This window comes from Passer domesticus, chromosome 1 (genome assembly GCF_036417665.1).
Source record: "Passer domesticus isolate bPasDom1 chromosome 1, bPasDom1.hap1, whole genome shotgun sequence".
NCBI lineage: Eukaryota > Metazoa > Chordata > Aves > Passeriformes > Passeridae > Passer > Passer domesticus.
In genome coordinates, this window is record NC_087474.1 from 118187495 (window position 1) to 118204958 (window position 17464).

Below are 17464 nucleotides of genomic sequence, written 5' to 3' on the forward strand. Positions count from 1 at the left end.
TTTTCACTTTGCAAATACGTTCCCTGTATCTGTTCACCTCTAAGCCCAATTAAATTCAAGGGCAGCAGATCACAAAAGCTAATGCTACTAGACCAAAATTTCTACTCTGTGTGGCAAGAAAATCAGCAGAAAGTAGCTCAAGTTGTTTTTTTTTTCTTTGCTATATAAAACTGCAGATGTCATTTGGATACTAATTGGAGTCATTGTACAATCATGTTAGATGCCCCGTTCTCATTCACTATGTGGCAGGTAACATAGCACCTGTGTTCTTCAAGAAAAGATCAATGACAAAAAGGTAGTTTTCTGCTGCAGGGAGAAGACAGACAATTAGAAAATCACTATTTGTATTCAATCTCTGTTTACACCGGTTGACCACATCTCTCACAAGTGCACATTTCTCTCCAGCTTCAGAAATACACAAATATATCAGCACCAGAAGTCTCCTCTCGTTTTAGTTTGCAATTCAGGATTGCTTTATTAATCAACGCAAGATGCATTCATTGAACTGGATTAATCCTGCATAAGTAATTTTGAAATTTCCTGCTGAAGTTATTTTTCATTTCTGGGAACAAATCATTTATTTGGATTTTCATATATCAGGATCACAGAGATTTGCCACAGTCAGATTTTAATTTTAGTTACATCTGAGCTGGCTTATATATTAGGGTGCATAGTTTTGCATGAGAGCATCTTCTAAAATCTGTAATTGGTGTGGAACACTGACATGCACAGAATACATCTGACAAGGTCCAGAGAGTTAGGTTCAGTTTTGCTGATCAACATCTATGCTGCAGATTAACTGAATCTTTTATGGCATTACAAGCCCTCCAGAATTCATTAGTGTGCTTTCCCTGCAAACCACCCTGACCTCCAGTGTTGCTGTCACCGCTTCCTTGGACTGGACCCGAGGGGATGAAACACTGACTCCTTTCCACTGCTGCACCACTAACAGAAATTAAATGTGTATCTTAAAACTGCCCTGGAGTGTGTGCATTGGCACTTTCCTTGGGCCCTTTAGCACTGCTTGGGATTTCTTTCTCCTTTGTCTGTACCAGAAAGCTGTATTTAAATTGAAATATGGCCTCTCCCTTAACAGCAAGGGAAGTAGAGTACTTCGTTGATGAGTGATTATAATACAATAGAAACCAGTACATATAATGAGGTTTGGCATGGATTTTTCTCAGAAATTGGCTCACAGATGCAGCTAGCAGAGGAAATCATTGTATTAAAAGCAGAAAGGGGGATAAACACATGAGGGAAAGCAATACCAGCTTTTGAGAGGTGGGTGCAGAGTACCTTTAAAGACAGCACTGTAATTCTTGAAAAGCATATTTTTCAAATGCCCTCTTAGTCATTCTTAAGGGCATGGGTACAGGTTACAAGTCATCACCAAATCAGTGTTGTTACACTTCTCACCCAGAGGATGAGACCATCAAGCTCAAGATCATCAGGGAAATATCTTCAGTCACCAATCTATTGTTTTCCAGGTCCCAGTCTGCAAAAGTACCTAGGAAAGTTTGTAATGCTGAGGATGAAATGGAGAAGATTAAGGTTTGGCAGGAAGTACAGCAGAGAAGGAGAACTATGGAACAGTCCATGTGTCCAGCTCCCAAAGATGACTCTCATCAGAGAATCAGAAATGGAAAGAGCCTTCCCTCCAATGCAGCTGGGATCGGGAATTGTGGCTCATCTGTTCTTCTTGTTCTTCCCACCACCAGCATCAGCTCTTGTCCCTTGTCACAGGTGCTGGCTGTGGCCGGGTGTTTGCCATAGCCCAGGCCCTGCAGAGAGGTGTCACTGGGCATCTCTTTGGTAGGTTTTGTTGTGATGAAGTCTGTGCATTAAAGCTTGAACACTGCAACACCTAAGTACTCTGCTGATTTATCCTTCTGCTTGACAGCAGGACCACTGAAAATGATTAGCTGAATACCATCACCTAAGGGCTTTTTTAGGTAGTTTCATGTTTATCTCATATTGTCTTCTATTGAATTTTCTTATGTTTCTCGTCTGTCCTTTGTATTGCCTTTCCTCTAATTTTTTTCCAGCCTTGCTCTGATATGTGCTTCTCAAAAACCATCTTTGCTTTCCTCATTAATCCTGATTTTTTCTTGATCCTCAAAAACATACCTCTCACAGTCTCGTTTTTGATTTTTTTCTTTTACTTTGTTCCCTTCCTTTCTAAATCACATCTCTGCCCATTGCTTCCAGTTTCTCCTCTTCCTCCTTCTCCCACATTACTTTAAAAAAAAAAGCATAAATCTCCCTTCCTTCCTCTGCTGCAATAAACTCATTAATGAAACAATTTTATTTATTGTGCTATCTTAGTGCTATCCAGTACAGCCCACACCTGCTTTAAACACAGGGGCCACTTTGCTCAGTGCACTCCCCTGGTTTGCATAGGCAGAATTTGGTCCCTGACAAAAGTTTGAAGGGACAAATAAACAATGCATGAATAGTAACTGGCATTGATGATTCTTCTGCTTCCTGGTAGAACCTCCTGCTTTTACCTTGTCTTAGCCTTGCAATACCTCTTGTCCCAACTCCTCTACAGCACGCCCATGCCAACACTTCCCCTCCAAGAAATGAAATACCCACAGTTAGAAGGGTCAGTTGCCAAGGGAGGAACATTTTGAAGAGATATGAAGTTGCCACAACAACAAGCACTGAATTCCCCAAAGCAAGACTGGTCTTAACAAAGCAGGTTCCTTTTCACTTACTGTGGGACAGAGGAACAGAGGGAGCAGCACAAGGCAGAGGCATTTCACAGGCATGCAGTGGCTCCTCCAGTGAGAGCAGGCACAGGGGTGGAGCTTTCCCTGCTGGAAAAAGGTGCTGCTTTCCCAGACCAGGCACTGTGCTCCAGGGAAGACGGACTCACTACAGACCCGCCTTTTACTGTGGTCACTGCACTGACAAGCACTGAGTAATGGCACTTGGAAAACAATGAGGCCATTATGTAACACCAGAAAATAAAGGAAGTTCACACATCTACATGATAAAAAAAGTTCCAAAGAATTTAATGTAGATATTATTTATACATACACTTTATAAGTAGGAATATGGCAGACAGTTGAATTAGTACATAAAGTTTTATTTAAAGTTTCCCCCCTACAAGCAAGCTTCATTTACACAGTCTAGTACTGTACAAAATTTACATTCTTTGTGTGACTTATTTAGTTAGAATTGTTTCCTTGGTCATGCCTTCCAGATAGATAGAAAGATTTTGATACAGTCCTCATAAATCTTTAAATTATCTTGGTAAAAAAAAGGAACCATTTAAAAGGACAAGAAGTATCCTTTAAAAATGGTACATTTTAGTAGAGACTGGTGAACAATGATCAGTGGCAGACCTTTTAAATGTCATACAAGGTTTCCTCATTTAGTATCTTAACAGTTTCCTTTTTTATATATATTTATTTATATTTATATACTTTCAACAGGAAAGGAAAAAAAAGTAATGATTGCACCAAATATATTTTACAAGGGATCCCTTGGATCTGAACAATATAAATAAATACAAAACCAACTAAGATTGCACTATGTAGGAGAAATGGATTGAGATTTCAGGATATACACTCCACCTTTATGAGTTCCTTAGAGATGCTCACTGGAAAACTCCCCAAGGGCACATTCAAATATTAGCATCTTCAGATAATTATTTTGTTTAAACATTTTTTTCCAGGTGTGCAGCTACCTCATCAATTGGATTATTGCATTTGTGTGGTACCAGTCTTTACTGCATTACTCCAATTTTACAAGTTGTGTAATTCTGCTGCAAGCAAGGGAGTTGCAATAAAATTGGACTGATGCCAGAGAGAAACAGTCCCATGATATTTGCTCTCCGTTATTTATACTGCTCTCAAGCATCAATATATAGTGTAATTTCTGTGTACATTCACCGTTTTCTATTTTGCAAAGCAAATAATGAAGTCTTTTTCCCATCTATTGCCTCTGCAGCTGAAACCAACCTCCAGTAGCTGCCTGCTCCTTGCTTAATGCACTAGCATTAAGTCCTGTCGTGAAAGATATGTGCAGGGATGAAAATGCAGGATTGGAGCGTCCTTTGCTTTCTATCTGGTGCAGCCAGCTACAACTAGGCAAATTAAAGGCCAGATATTTATCTGACATTAAGTATATCCATTGGCTTTGAAGGAGCAATGTCAGTTTACACCAGTAAAGAGGATGGTCCTGAGAGTAATGGATGCAGCACTAGTAAACCACAGTGGAAGAATTATGCACATACTTTAATGAGGTGCAGATGATTATGTCTGCTAGCTGTAAGGTGGTGAAGAATCAGGCTCAGATTTTGTCACTGCTTTTGCAAAGCCAGGACAGAAAGACATAAGCTTAACACATAGTCTGATTTGTGCAAGCAACTATGACTTCATGAAGCAAGTCCTAAATGCTACTGGTCCCATGTGGGAGCATTCTGAACTCACTTTGCAATGTGTAAATAATTACACAGGCTATAAGGCAGTGGAAAATCTAGCCTTGTATTAATTTGGATTAATAGTAAAACTCTCTCAGAGTGCATCTTAAGATCAACCACACAGGACTACTTTAACTACTTACCAGTGTCTCTCCAACAATGTGCATAAGCATTTCAGAGTCCAAAGCAATAAATTTATGATTAAATGCAGTCTTCTTGTCTTTGGAAAGAACTTGCACAGATGCTGATATCTAACAGGTTAGTGAAAAGGAAGTAAGGTTTCTGGTGCTTCGTGAAGTGGTCATAGAAATAACTTACTTTACAAAGCCAGATTTTAAGCTGTAGGATCCAAATTCTGTTATACTAATGTAGAACCAGTCATTCCATGTGATTTCAGTGAAATGGTTCTGACTTTACACAAGTGTGATTAGCAGAATTTGATCCTAATCCCTAAGCTGCTATTGCAAGAAGTGCTCTGTAAAGCATAGCTTTCATTGTAGTCTGCTTTCTGCTGCACTTGCACATAGGGACTTTGAAGGCAGAGTGTATTAGCTGCCAAGCTGTGCAAAAACTGAATGATATTTCTTTACCTTTTATAATCTTCTGATGCTGTGTTGCTTGCAGAGCATATGAAGTAGTTGCAGGTTAGGATTACAGAGGAGGAGACAATTCTGCAATGCAATGTGAGCTTTTCACTATCTGAATTCTGAAACATTCATGAAAACAACATCCTCATGACTTCAACACAGATCACATGCAGGTAGATACAATGCACAATACTGATCTTGTCTCTTCAGGCTCTATTTGAACAGTTAGCCATCTTTTTTTTTTTTTTTTAAGTTAAATTTGATGTGAGGAATGTCTCTGCAGCAGGAAAAGTTTAAATCAGCCTGAAATGGCAGTCTGTCAGCATGTAATGTTCGGTGTGTTTTAGCTTCTTGCTTCATAAGACACCGGCACCTATCTGAGATGGGACAACACTTGCTTTTTCTTTTCTTTTAGTTTGCTCCTAAAGCATAAACATGGAATGAGGGGTCAATTATGGTAGCTTTGTTTTAACAGGAATTCTCTTCTAACAAAATATTTACGTCACCCGTCATTATTTTCCCAAATGCACTCAGTGTTCATGTCAGTGCTCCTGGCCCATCACTTGTTGTACGGAACGCAGGCTGGCAAGACCACAGTCGAACACGCAGGTCCTGCTAGGGGCTCCGCAACGTCACCTTCCAGCTCTGTCCAAGTCCCTTTCTCAGGACTGTAGCAAATAGTAGAAGATTTGTAGGCTCCCTGGTAGTAGAACAAAATGTCACATTAAATGTGGCTTTGGTAAAATCCAAGTCACACATCATCTCTAACAATGTTTGAAAGTGACTCGAGGTCACTCTAAATTAGAAGGTCTTCAAGAGGTTTTTGTTTTTTCAGCACCCAGCCTCGGAAAATCAGTCTCCTTTACAAGCACCCCATAAGCAGAGCTGTAAGCATACAGTCCCATCAATCACTTTTTCAAAATTCCTTCTGATTTTTATATTACTCCATATTGGTGAATAGAGTGTAATAATAACTTTTCTAAATAGAGAAGCACAAAGGTGAAAAAACACTCCATGTTCTCCATAAGCTGAAAACCAGCCCGAGCCTGCCCCTGTAGCTAATTCCCCTCTTCTCTCCATCCTAACCACATACTATAAGAACTCAGAAGGAATAGAAAGGTGATGGTAGAAAGCAGGTACACACCATACTCCAGCTGTAGCCTCCTACAAGGTAAATACTGTCATCAAGGACTGCACAGCCAGGGCCACTGCGACCCTCCAGAATTGGAGTCTGGAGGATATTCCACTGGTCACCTTTTGGGTCGTAGCACTCCACAAGCATTACGTCGAGATGGGAGAAACCTGGAAGAGGGCATTAAGAAAAAAGAACATGTGTTATGACACACTGTTTTATTACTTATTTTACTGTTACATTTATTAAATTATAGTTACAATTATACTACTATGATTATAACATTTTTTTAGAAAATATTTTCATATACATTTAAGCCAACTTCTGTAACATTAATGCTTTGTTATTTCAAATAAATAGTTCAAATAAATCTGTTGAAGGTTTTTACCATTAGTTCTACAGTCTTCTACAAATCATGAGTCATATAAAACCTGACCACATCAGGAAACACTCAGGAATAACTTATCTGTGACACAAGCAGATTTAAACGAAATTCCTCCTTGTCTATCAGTGCTAATACAACTTTGAACATGTAGGAAAAGATTGTCCTGGCAGTCTTTCTCAAAATTCAGCAGATCCAATCTATTCAAAATTGAACAGATTGAATTTTGCTCAGAAATCAATGTCTAACAAGTCCAGGGAGAGCTTAGACAACTGAAGCCGCTTGGTTCTAGAGGGACAAAGTGCTTAGCATGATGGACATGATGTGCAGGACCAGTTTCAATTTTCCAGCTGACTTAAGGTATATTCTAAAGCACACAGCTGGGGTAAACTCTTTAAGGCAACAACAACAAAAAAAACCCAAAACCTAAACCACAGAAATGGTGGTCTCATCTTCCCCTGGTAGGCCAAAAAATGCTCCAAGTGACTGCTGCTGTTTGATCACCAAAGGGCAGAGGGGTTTCAGCTCAAGATTCTCAAGCTGTATCTATCAGTTTATATGAATTTGAGCCAAACACAGACATTGAACACAGGAGTCCTGGCTCCTACTCTAACATTTAGGCAACTCCCTATTTCAAACTACCTTCTTTACCAGAGCACTGCAGTAAAAGTATGCCTTTCTTAATATGCTGAAGTGGTTTTCTTAATATGCTTCTGTCTTCTCTTCAAGGTATGATGGCAAAGAGAAGTAAGATTTTCTGTAAAATGGGCATTTGGTGATATCAGCACTTTACAAGGGAGCTGCTTGCTCGAATATTATTTATGTCAGGAATGAGTATGAAATAATATGAAATAATTACTTGCTGCTTTAAGGTTTTCAAGGCACCATAAAAAGGCCACTGTTGTGCCCCCAGAACCTGTCAAAAGCTCTGTAACAAACTGCAGTATGCACATGACCAGCTGTGATGTGGTAAATGCACAGCTAACACTACTACACAGTTCAGCTTCACAAAGGAGGGCTTTGCCATGGAGCCCTGCTATTCCCTGCCAGTGGAGAATTTGTAACATTTCATCCACACTTCAGTCCCCTCCCTCCTCCCTGTCCTTGCAGTTCTTCCTTTTGTTTCATTGTATAGGAAAAAACATTTTTTTCCAAAAAGTCCTTTTACCAGACAGCCACATCCTTCCAGAAGCCTGGATGTTAAATACCCCTCACAACAGTGAACAATTCAAGCATGACAAAGGCACCCAGGACAACAGTTGTAGAGGCAGAAATGCAAGGCTTATTAGAAGCAGGTGAAACTATGTGGGGAAAAAAAAAAGAAGGTGGCAGAACAGAAGCAATAAGCCTCTGCAAACCAAAACGTGTGCTTTACCTTGAGGAGACCTGTGACAGGTTTTACTTTTGTAGGAGGAAAAGCCAACACAGCAAAGCACTGAAACCTGGCAGTTGTTTATGTGCAAGCAGGTTTTTCCCTTTTCATCTTACAAGGTCCAGTCCATAAACACCCATCCCAGCTGGGGGTGGATGGCACAGCAGCACTGAACCTGCCTGCAGGGGTTTATGCACCAGTACTATTTATCAGGGAAAATCTACATCTGGGACTTTGCTCCACAGACACTCAGATCTCCAAAAGCAGCATTTGGCTTTACAGTGTCATGGGGACCCAGGGACTGGAGTCAGACATGACCTGGTCTTACTGGCAGTTAACACAGTTTTTTACTTTTTCTTCTATATCATGATTTTGTCTTTTGTTATTGGGAGTCTTTTATTTTTTTTTGGTTTTCAACATTAAAGGAGAAAGAAGAAAAAAAGTGAATAAAGTGAATATAAGCTATCAAATATTATCACAGAAGAAAGGAGCAGGAGGTGTGCTTTTTGTCTAAGTGGCTGGATTAAGAAGCATCTTTAACATCAATGACATAGAGGTATTAAGATAAAATTACCAAATGCCTAAGCAATAGTTATTTTAATATGAGACCTTTTCAAAAGATGAAAACAAGAGACCTCTAAAAAGAATTATAATAAACAAGCTGCATTTAATACTAAAAAGGGATTTAAAGAGCCTAGTCCTAATATTTAATGGCTGGAAGTTTGCTTTTTTTTTCTCTTCATTAAATCAGGAGCTTGTTTTTTGTGTGTTGCTCTGAATAAAGCTCTCTTTAACTGCACATTTTGGAAAATGATTTACAGAGGAAAATATTGCTGGTACTTTCGGGTCAAAGAATAATCTGTTTGTTTCATTGAATTCTTGGTAATGACAAATTGTCCATGCCTTTGAGTAATGGAAGCTCCCATTTTTATTATCTAAAGCATTCATTACTCATATATTTAATGTACTGTTATAATTTTAAAATAATTTGCATAAAATGTTTTTAAAATTGCTGGCTCAAGTGTCCTGTTAAATTGTGTTGCTTGGCTTTCAATGTATTCAACAGTGACTGTCTAACAAAAGTATTCTTTATCAGAGATGTGGGACACTGAGATACATTTTCGCTATTAAAAATGTGACCTTTCAAATGGTTTCCTCCAATTGCATACAGTCGATCATTCATCACAGCCAGAGTGTGGATTGCTCGTTTTGTGTTCATGTCCTGTTTTCGGGCCCAGACGTCCATCACGGGGTCATAGCAGTACAGCCAGGGGACATATTCTCCATTGTGAACACCTCCTGCAAAGTAAACACACATTAATATAAATGAAGACATTGTGATGCAGCAGGAATTTAGCTCTCTGCTTTTGGGGTTCTGCAGTTTATTTCTTTTTTATGGTGGTTTTTGGTTGGTTTTCTTGTCACACAGCAGCAATTATTCAAGACACTGGCCTGAAATATATATCTTGCCATTGTGAACGGCTCCTGCATGGGCTGCCAGGGGTTGTGGTAGCGAGGACACGTAGCGCCACTCGTTTGTCTCCAGGTTGTAGCACTCAACGCTGGACAAGTAGCCAGTTTCGTTTCTTCCACCGATGACATACAAGTTCTTGTCAAGGCGGCAGGCGTAGAAACTGGCTCTCCTGGAGGACAGGGCAGAACAAAACAAACAAGCCAACAACAAACCAATTAGCCATGTCAAACATTTCCTTCCCCTCTCCAGCTGACTCCCTGAGCTAAGAGAGCTGCTCCCTCAAATGCTACATCAGAGAGAAGTAGCTTCCAGGAAGCTTCACATGCTTACAGATGTCCTAGAGACTGTGGTTGCTTTGCTAATCAAATACACAATACTCCACGTCAAAAAATACTTAATTTTTTGTGTCAAAACAATTAGGCACACATAAAACTGCCAGAAAATACCCCTTTTCAAAGCTGTTTGTTTCTTTTTCACGCCTGTGAAAGATAAAAAGGTGCTCATTAATGTATGGGGCATTACCTTGTAAGGGATATAACAACTCAGTAAGACAAAGTGAAAAATGAGGTAGATAATGTAACAATAATAAATTATCTTGACATTCACTTTCTTTATGGTCCTTCAAGGGTCATTGTTCCCAATTTACTAAGAGAACCACATCATCAAAATTTTTCTTCAATTATCATTTTTTTCTTCCTTCTGCAGTACTGCAAATAGAACAACTTTCCTTATGCTAGCCACAACACTACATTTCCACCCCTTAAACTCAAATGAGGTCTGTCTCCATCCAACTAACCCTGAGAAAAGTTTTAGCCACCTGTCTGCTTTTACATGCAACTCAGGTGAGTAGGAAAACAATTAAGTTTTCTGGCCAGGACTGTCGGATATATATTAGTTTGTCTTCCGTGTGCCTCCAAAATCAAAGGTGAGTATTTGTTGCTGAAGTAAAAATTGAGCAGTAGATGATTTTGAGAGACCTTGGTTGGTGTAATCCACTCCAGGGAAAGCTCCCTGGATCATTCAGCAACAGGAACGTTTACTAGAGTAAAGACCTTTAATTTCAAGCTGCAATAACATGAGAAACAAAATTGCAAAAAAGCACAGCTGGGCTAAGATGAAAAGCTGAACACTGAATGACAAGAATCATCAGTCCCCAACATAAAATTTTCTCCTAGGTGAAACCAGAATGACATGGGAGCCTAGAAATGAGCAGGCAGGCCAGGCACAGCAAAATGTAGCTCTCTGACAGCTCCTGCAAAGCAGGCACTCTGGAGTGTGGCTGTAGCTTGCCAAACCCTGCTCTGTGGCTGATTCAATGCACTCTGATTCCTGCCCAGATGCCTTAATTTGGATCTGGGAGCAGCTGCATATTTCAGTCCTGAATCATGCACTAAATCTTGGGGCCTTGATGGTCAGCTGCACCACCAAGGACTTGAACCTGCAGACCACTGCAAAGCATTTGGATGAGCAGAGCCACACACAGAGCACAGCGTCCTCAGTGAACAGCTTCAGCAAGTCCAACACCTGGACTCAGGCTTCCTGACAGCCATCCCATGACCAGGTGAGCTGGCAAAATCTGGTGTGCCCCGTCCCTAACCTGACATCTAGCCGGGCATGTTCAGAAGCATTTTCTTCAGTGAATGCAGGAATAAGATCTTGCTCTTTTGCACAGCTACCTACTTTCACAAAATTTGTAGCATCCTTTAACCTTTTGGAGAAATCTCCCTCTTAGTTAAAAGCGTCTGAGACTGGCTGGTGGTTTTTAAGTTGGAAGAGAAGTCAGGCAAACACTGAGCGATACAGCCATGGAAACAGCAGGGCTGGCTGGGCATCCAGGGAACAGATTTGATGCATCACTGCCAGTTTCTGACCTTACTTTTTGGATTTGGTGCACACTTGACAGGGCTCCTCACCAGTCAGGGTCACTGAACACTTCCTGTTCACTTCTTTGCTTTCACCCTGCCTGCACATGGGCAGCTTGGATGGTGTGGGACAGAACCCCTCTCTGAGTGGGTCTGGGAGCTCCACCACAGGGAAGATTTCTGAAAAAAAACCCCCATGGAAATAGGAGGACAGGAATACTGGCAAGTGTCTCCAGATCAACCGATGAATTAAAAAAGACCATTTAATTTATCTGTCAGTGGGCAGATAGAAACTGATGGCATATTTTGCTGCGCATGGTCGGGCAGCAAATTGTGCATCTATGTTTTTAGCCTGATATTCTATGGAAACAAAGCTAATTTGATTACATTGTACATGTACCCATGTCTGCCTACTATTGTCTCTTAAAAAAACCCCTGCTGACTGATTTCACTCTAATTTGACAGAGGCTATAGGTGTTACAGGCAACCAAGTGTGTATAAGATTTCTGAGAATATGTGATGGGCCTGAGGCAACACAGCCCACAGTTGCCCCAAAAGCAGGAAAAGCTGCAGAGGTCACCTCCTATTAGACAGAGCCTGCACATTTTTCAACCCTCCTGTGTCCAACAACCACAAAACCAGAGTGTGCCTGTTGACAGTGCTACTACATCAACTTGTGTCTGTCCTTGTGCACCTTCTCTGGTGAACCCATTAACAAACTGCCCTCAGCATGTTTTGCCTTCTCTTTTTTTTTCTTTTTTTTTGTAGTTCAGGTTTAATAAACAGAGATAGACACAACTTGCATGTATTATTCTCTTAACTAGGATTTCACTGACGATATTCTGTACGTGTACTCCTGGTTTCATCCACAGAGTGTCACTATAAGGAGCAAAAATGAAAGCATCAGCATACTTCACACTTCTGCTTGGATGTGAGCATTCACTCAGTAGCTTCTGTCACAAATACTTTAAGCATTTTGTTTTTTTTTTAGTTTTCAATGATACAGTGTATAAGGGCATGCTGTTACAGCATGCAAAGGCATGCTGTCAAGTGATGACTATTAAACTGCTGTAAAATATGATTCAGATTAAACTGTAATACAGCAATCTTTGCATGACAATATTCCCCTCACTACTGAGAAGACACTATCCATTCTAATCAGGTAACTAGAATGTACCTCAGGATCTGAATATGGACAATAAGACAATTATTTTGTGATTTTCCTTAGGACTTGAAAGTACTCGATGTTCACTAGTCTCCTAAATGCTTTTCCTTCACACACCTTCACCCAGCCATCAACCCAACCAACTTCTTCTTTCAAGTATACCCATATAAAAGGGAAGATTTTCCTCATGATTTTCATACATGATGAATTTATGCCCTGAAACACCAAATAGAACTACCAGTGTGAAATTTAAATTTACTAATGCTGTTACTGATTGTTGTAATATCTAGACCTGATTTCAGAGTGACTTATAGAGTGCATGCTTTGCTTTTTAAAAAATAAATAATTTTAATAGTGGTTGACATTGCTATTATTAAAGTCATAGACAAAAATAAAATGTGAAATTTTTGCATCTTTTTTCCTGTGCCTTTTCTCAGCTCACTCAGCCTCAGGGAGTACACTGACTTGCTCACTTCCCACTTCCACTTGCGCTTCTTCAGAACTTGGTACAATGCCATGCTTTTAGCTGGTCTTCAAACAAAAATTTTAAACTCAGAATATAAGAAAAAAGCAAGTTGTTTTAAATGCTCTTTTGCTCCACACACCTTGAAAAGCTGTGTTGAGCTGGCAAGGTGCAACAGTTCTTCCTGAGGTGTCCAGCTGAGGCTTGCACCTCAAGCTCAGATACAACTGCTACAAAGACTGCTCCTTCAGCAGCCATGATAGTCTAACTGAACTGTTCTCCAAAAACCTTCCTGTTGTTATGGCATCATCAGGCTGATGTGTCAAAATTTCCAAAGCTTATGGGTCACTTGCTGGTTCTCTAAAGAACAAACTCCTGAAAATAGTATGCATTTTTCAAAAGCATTTATATTTGAGATGTTCTTCAAGGGAAAAGGAATCAAACTTAGCTTTAAAGAAAATACACTGGCGACATTGAATCTATAATGGGATTAGACTTTTCTTTATAGCTCACACAGTAAAATCAATCAGATATGGATTTTGGCATGTGAGATAAAAGTTTACTTATGAAATATTTCATACAGATTTTTGACTTGAGAATATACTGCCTGTGAACGAGTCCCACATTTACCTGGCAGTCATTTCAAAGAAGCTATTATAGTCTATCCAGCCAATTATTCTCAGACTAAAATTCCTAAATAGGTTTTGACTTGATGGACCATAATGACTCAGAAAAACCCATTTAACAGTCTGTCTTGTCAATGGTGCCTGCATTATGCCAGCAGAGACAGGGCATGACCCTGTACTCCTAGCAGGGGGAAAATAGCCTGTTGACTTTAATGGGAACTTTATCTCACTAAAGGAGCTGGGAAAGAAAACTGCATAAAAGCTGTCTCTTATTTGCACGATCTTCTACAAACTGGGCCAGTCCATACCTCTGAAAGATGCAATAACTCTGGGGAAGTCATTAGGACTGAGCAAACAAACCATCAAAAACATTTTAGAAAGTGAGTGTAAAATCTCTTTTTTCCAACAATAGCCCTAATGCTTAGGAGCCTTTAAAGAAAAACAACAGGCAAGCCTATGAGCTATGTATCCTGAACAAAAGAAGTGACAATTAACGTTGTCATAGCAAAGCCCCTTGCAGAAGGAACTATGTATGAGTGGACCATTGTATTTCAGTCCCTCTGTGGGGAGCTGTGGTGTTCATACATTACAGTTCATTATGGGCAGCAGCACGGGCTACAGCTGAATTTCTGCCTCTTGGCTGAAGGCAGCACCAGAGCACAAGGCGAGTCACCTGCAGCACGGTTTTCCAGGGAAACACAACTGGTCAATGTGGAGGTGGGAAAATTCCTACTGCCTCCTTTCTCCAACCCTCAGCTGCCTACTTCTGCTTTCTGAATTTGTCAGCCAAATAAACCCAACTGCTCAGCCAGCTGCCAACGCCCCTCGGGACTTTGGCTTGGAGATACCCAGAAGGCCTAACTAGAACTCAGATTAGGCTCCACAGAAGAGCTCTAGGCTCGAAACAAACACCAGTTTGTCTCCTAGCCAGTCTCCCAGCTCAGCAAGGATACCCACTCTGATTCCCACCTCCTGTCTCCCCCATGCCAACACCTAAACTGGTGGTGACTCACTCTAGGCAGCTGAACCAGAGGGGAAGGTGTCCCTCTGTTTTAAAGCAAACAATCACAGCTGTGAAGGTTATCCCAGTGTTGGTGGGAATGAGAGAGAAGGCTAGGTTCTGCCAAAGCAGGGACTTAGGTCAATCAAACTGAATCTTGAACAAAGGCCCTTCAAAACTTCTGCAGACTGACATTTTACCCCTGGAAATTTGAAAAAAAACAGCCATATTTCCAAGCATCTCATAAGACACACCTTGAATCACAACAGTGCACTGAATTCAATATATTTATGACTGCCAGACACCCGAATAGTGTAGACAGTCAACAAAAATAAACCGAACTGTAAAACTGGCACGGAATAAAGAAAGCATTTGAGGCAGACACTGTGAGATTCTTCGTACACATGAAATACAGGAGAAGATGGGTGTTTAACTGAAGGAAGGACACTGAAGATTTTCTTCAAATAACATTGTAACTTTGGATCTTCTACCTTTGAGATTCTTCTTATGAAACATGCACAATTCCGTTCAGGTTTACATAATTTTTTCCTGTGAGGGTAGCAGCTGAGATCCACAGTTAAATTTACATCATCTTTACAAGTCATTGCTCAAGTCCACATCCACCTTTGCTCTTTGGTACACAGCGAGATTAAAACATGAGCTACTCTAATATGGATTTACTGACAGCAACTTCACTCAAAGACCACTTAGGATTAAAAGTCATCTGACAAGTGGAGACATGTTCAGGAGAGCTTTTCATAGCTGGTGTAGTGAAACAGGATGGAGTCAACATGTGAAGGTTTCAGTTCCCTCTAAGATATCTGACTATAATTACTGCTTGTTTACTGCCAAACTCATCATGACACTTCAGTCAGGGAACATGACAGGACACTATGGAGACTTCAGGAAAATCCTTCAGACCGTACTCAGGCAACCAGTAATTGCATAAAGTCCATGGCTATTCTGCATGAGTTAGCACTGCAGGACTTGGCAACTGGAGTTCCAGATTTGAAAAGTTTTAAAAATTAGGAAGCAAATGGGACACAACTGCATGCTACAGTTTTATCTGTGTTTTCAATGCTTCTATAGGCCTCCTTGCTCCCAGAACCAAGCCAAACCTCAGCTGCCCCTAGGATGAGAAAACAGAAATTGAAAAACACATAGCAGGTTTTTACCTCTCTTGCATGGGTGGAAGTTGTATCCAGCTGTTAAACCTGGGATCGTATCGGCTAACAAAGTTTGTACTGTGTTTCCCTGTAAAGATAGATTATTTTGACACTCAGCTGTTTGTTTCATGTATTTAACATCATGATTGTAATATATATTACATATACTTCACAAGTTGACACCTTTTATGAAGGGTTCCCCCTTTTACAACAATGTATGATTACACTGTGTATGCAGCAATAATTCAACAAATGGGGCACTGCAAGGCTTGAATTAGCAGTCACTAGCAGTAAAAGCAGATAGCGATTATTCTTGGTCTTTGTAATAAGATCTTGAAAATGTGTATTTAAATTTACTTATACAAGCTGTGGTATTTTCACAGCCACAATAAATCACGGCACTAAACAAAATTACTGCCCAAAGAGGGCATCCCCACAGTATTTTTATGACTAGAATTTTGTCAGGTAAAAAAATTAAAGGGAGAACACGTTCTTTTCTTTCTCCTTACATCCTCTCTGTGTGGAACATGGCAAAAAAACCATTGTGCAAATAACCAGGAGCTGCATAAGCCATCAGCATGGGGTATGCAGTGTTTGCACTAGATAGTTTATTCTACCATGTACTTTCAGTGTAAGTTAGAAGGAATTACAGATGTGCATCGAAGGGGGAATACACTCTTAAGAGTTTTATTCCAACTCTGTTAGCTAAAATATGAAGCATGAGCAACATACACCAGCTAACTAGCTTCTACCTGCTGTCAAGCCCAAGAACTGTGTTCATGTCTTCACGATATTAAGATTTCACCTTATTTTACATGCAGATTGACACCAAAGCAAGAAAACTGAAGCAAGAGAGTGCACGGCAATTTCCTGTAACACCTGAGACTTCAATAGATGAGCATTTTGAAAACAGAAACCTTTGTTTATGTATGTGTGACTAAAAAATTGAATTAGAGGCTTCACAGGCCAGCAGAATAACCTAACTGCGTATGTCACAGTTCTATAAATGGTCACTGGGCATTCTACAAGGTGAATATTTTTGCATCAGACAGGCCTCTGCAGGATTGGCTCTTTTTGCCTGCTTCATTCCACACTTACTTCAGCATGTGTAAATAGACCATCAAGACAGTAGAGAAGAATAATAATACAGCTAGAATTTATATTCGTAATAATTTAAGTTCATGTTCTACAAGAAAACAGAGAAAGAAACCACACTGGCCGCTTTAGAAACAAACCGATTTCCTCGTCATGTTACAAGCATGTTCTATATGAGGAGGGTAAAGCAGATGAATAGTGCAGCATTTCCCTTCAAATCCAGCATGGTGCCTAATGAGGACCACGATGAGTGCCACTCAAAGACATGACCATCTCAGCACCACTTCAAGACACAGGGTGAGATTCCTCTACGGTAAGGGCAACTGGTCATTCTGCCACTGGGCTTAGTGAAGTGAGGCTTTGCTTTTGATCCTTCTCTGGATTCCTTTAATCTACACAGACAATTTAGAAAAAGAAGCATTGAGAGCTATAGATTCAATAAGCAGCAAAACAGTAACAGCAAGTTTGAACAGGTTCTAGGTTTCACTGTCTGAGACATTTACTAATCTCTCTGTATTTCAAAAAGCAGGAATTCAAAATAATATAAATATTGATCCTAAGTTTAAACTTCTATTTTTTTTCTAGGTTTTAATACTGCTGTATTAAGCTACATCTTTCAGAGTTACTGGGACTTCAGTGCTCATCAGTTATACAGCAGCTTTGTCATACAAATCTATAATTTGGCTGCCTAACACTTCATACACATACTCA

General features: G+C 40.1%; 1 protein-coding gene across 3 annotated transcripts in view; it reads right to left on the reverse strand.

Moving 5' to 3' along the window:
• Window positions 1-2992: 2992 nt before the first annotated feature.
• Window positions 2993-17464, reverse strand: part of KLHL14 (kelch like family member 14) — a 61131-nt gene continuing 46659 nt past the window's right edge. For all 3 annotated transcript variants that reach the window (XM_064385061.1, XM_064385052.1, XM_064385065.1), the window contains exons 5-9: window positions 15668-15746; window positions 9355-9545; window positions 9043-9201; window positions 6161-6318; window positions 2993-5716 (exon numbers count right to left, since the gene is read on the reverse strand). In XM_064385061.1, the coding sequence (XP_064241131.1) occupies window positions 5576-5716; window positions 6161-6318; window positions 9043-9201; window positions 9355-9545; window positions 15668-15746 (728 nt within the window). In that variant the 3' untranslated portion in view covers window positions 2993-5575. The remainder of the gene's footprint in view (window positions 5717-6160; window positions 6319-9042; window positions 9202-9354; window positions 9546-15667; window positions 15747-17464) is intronic.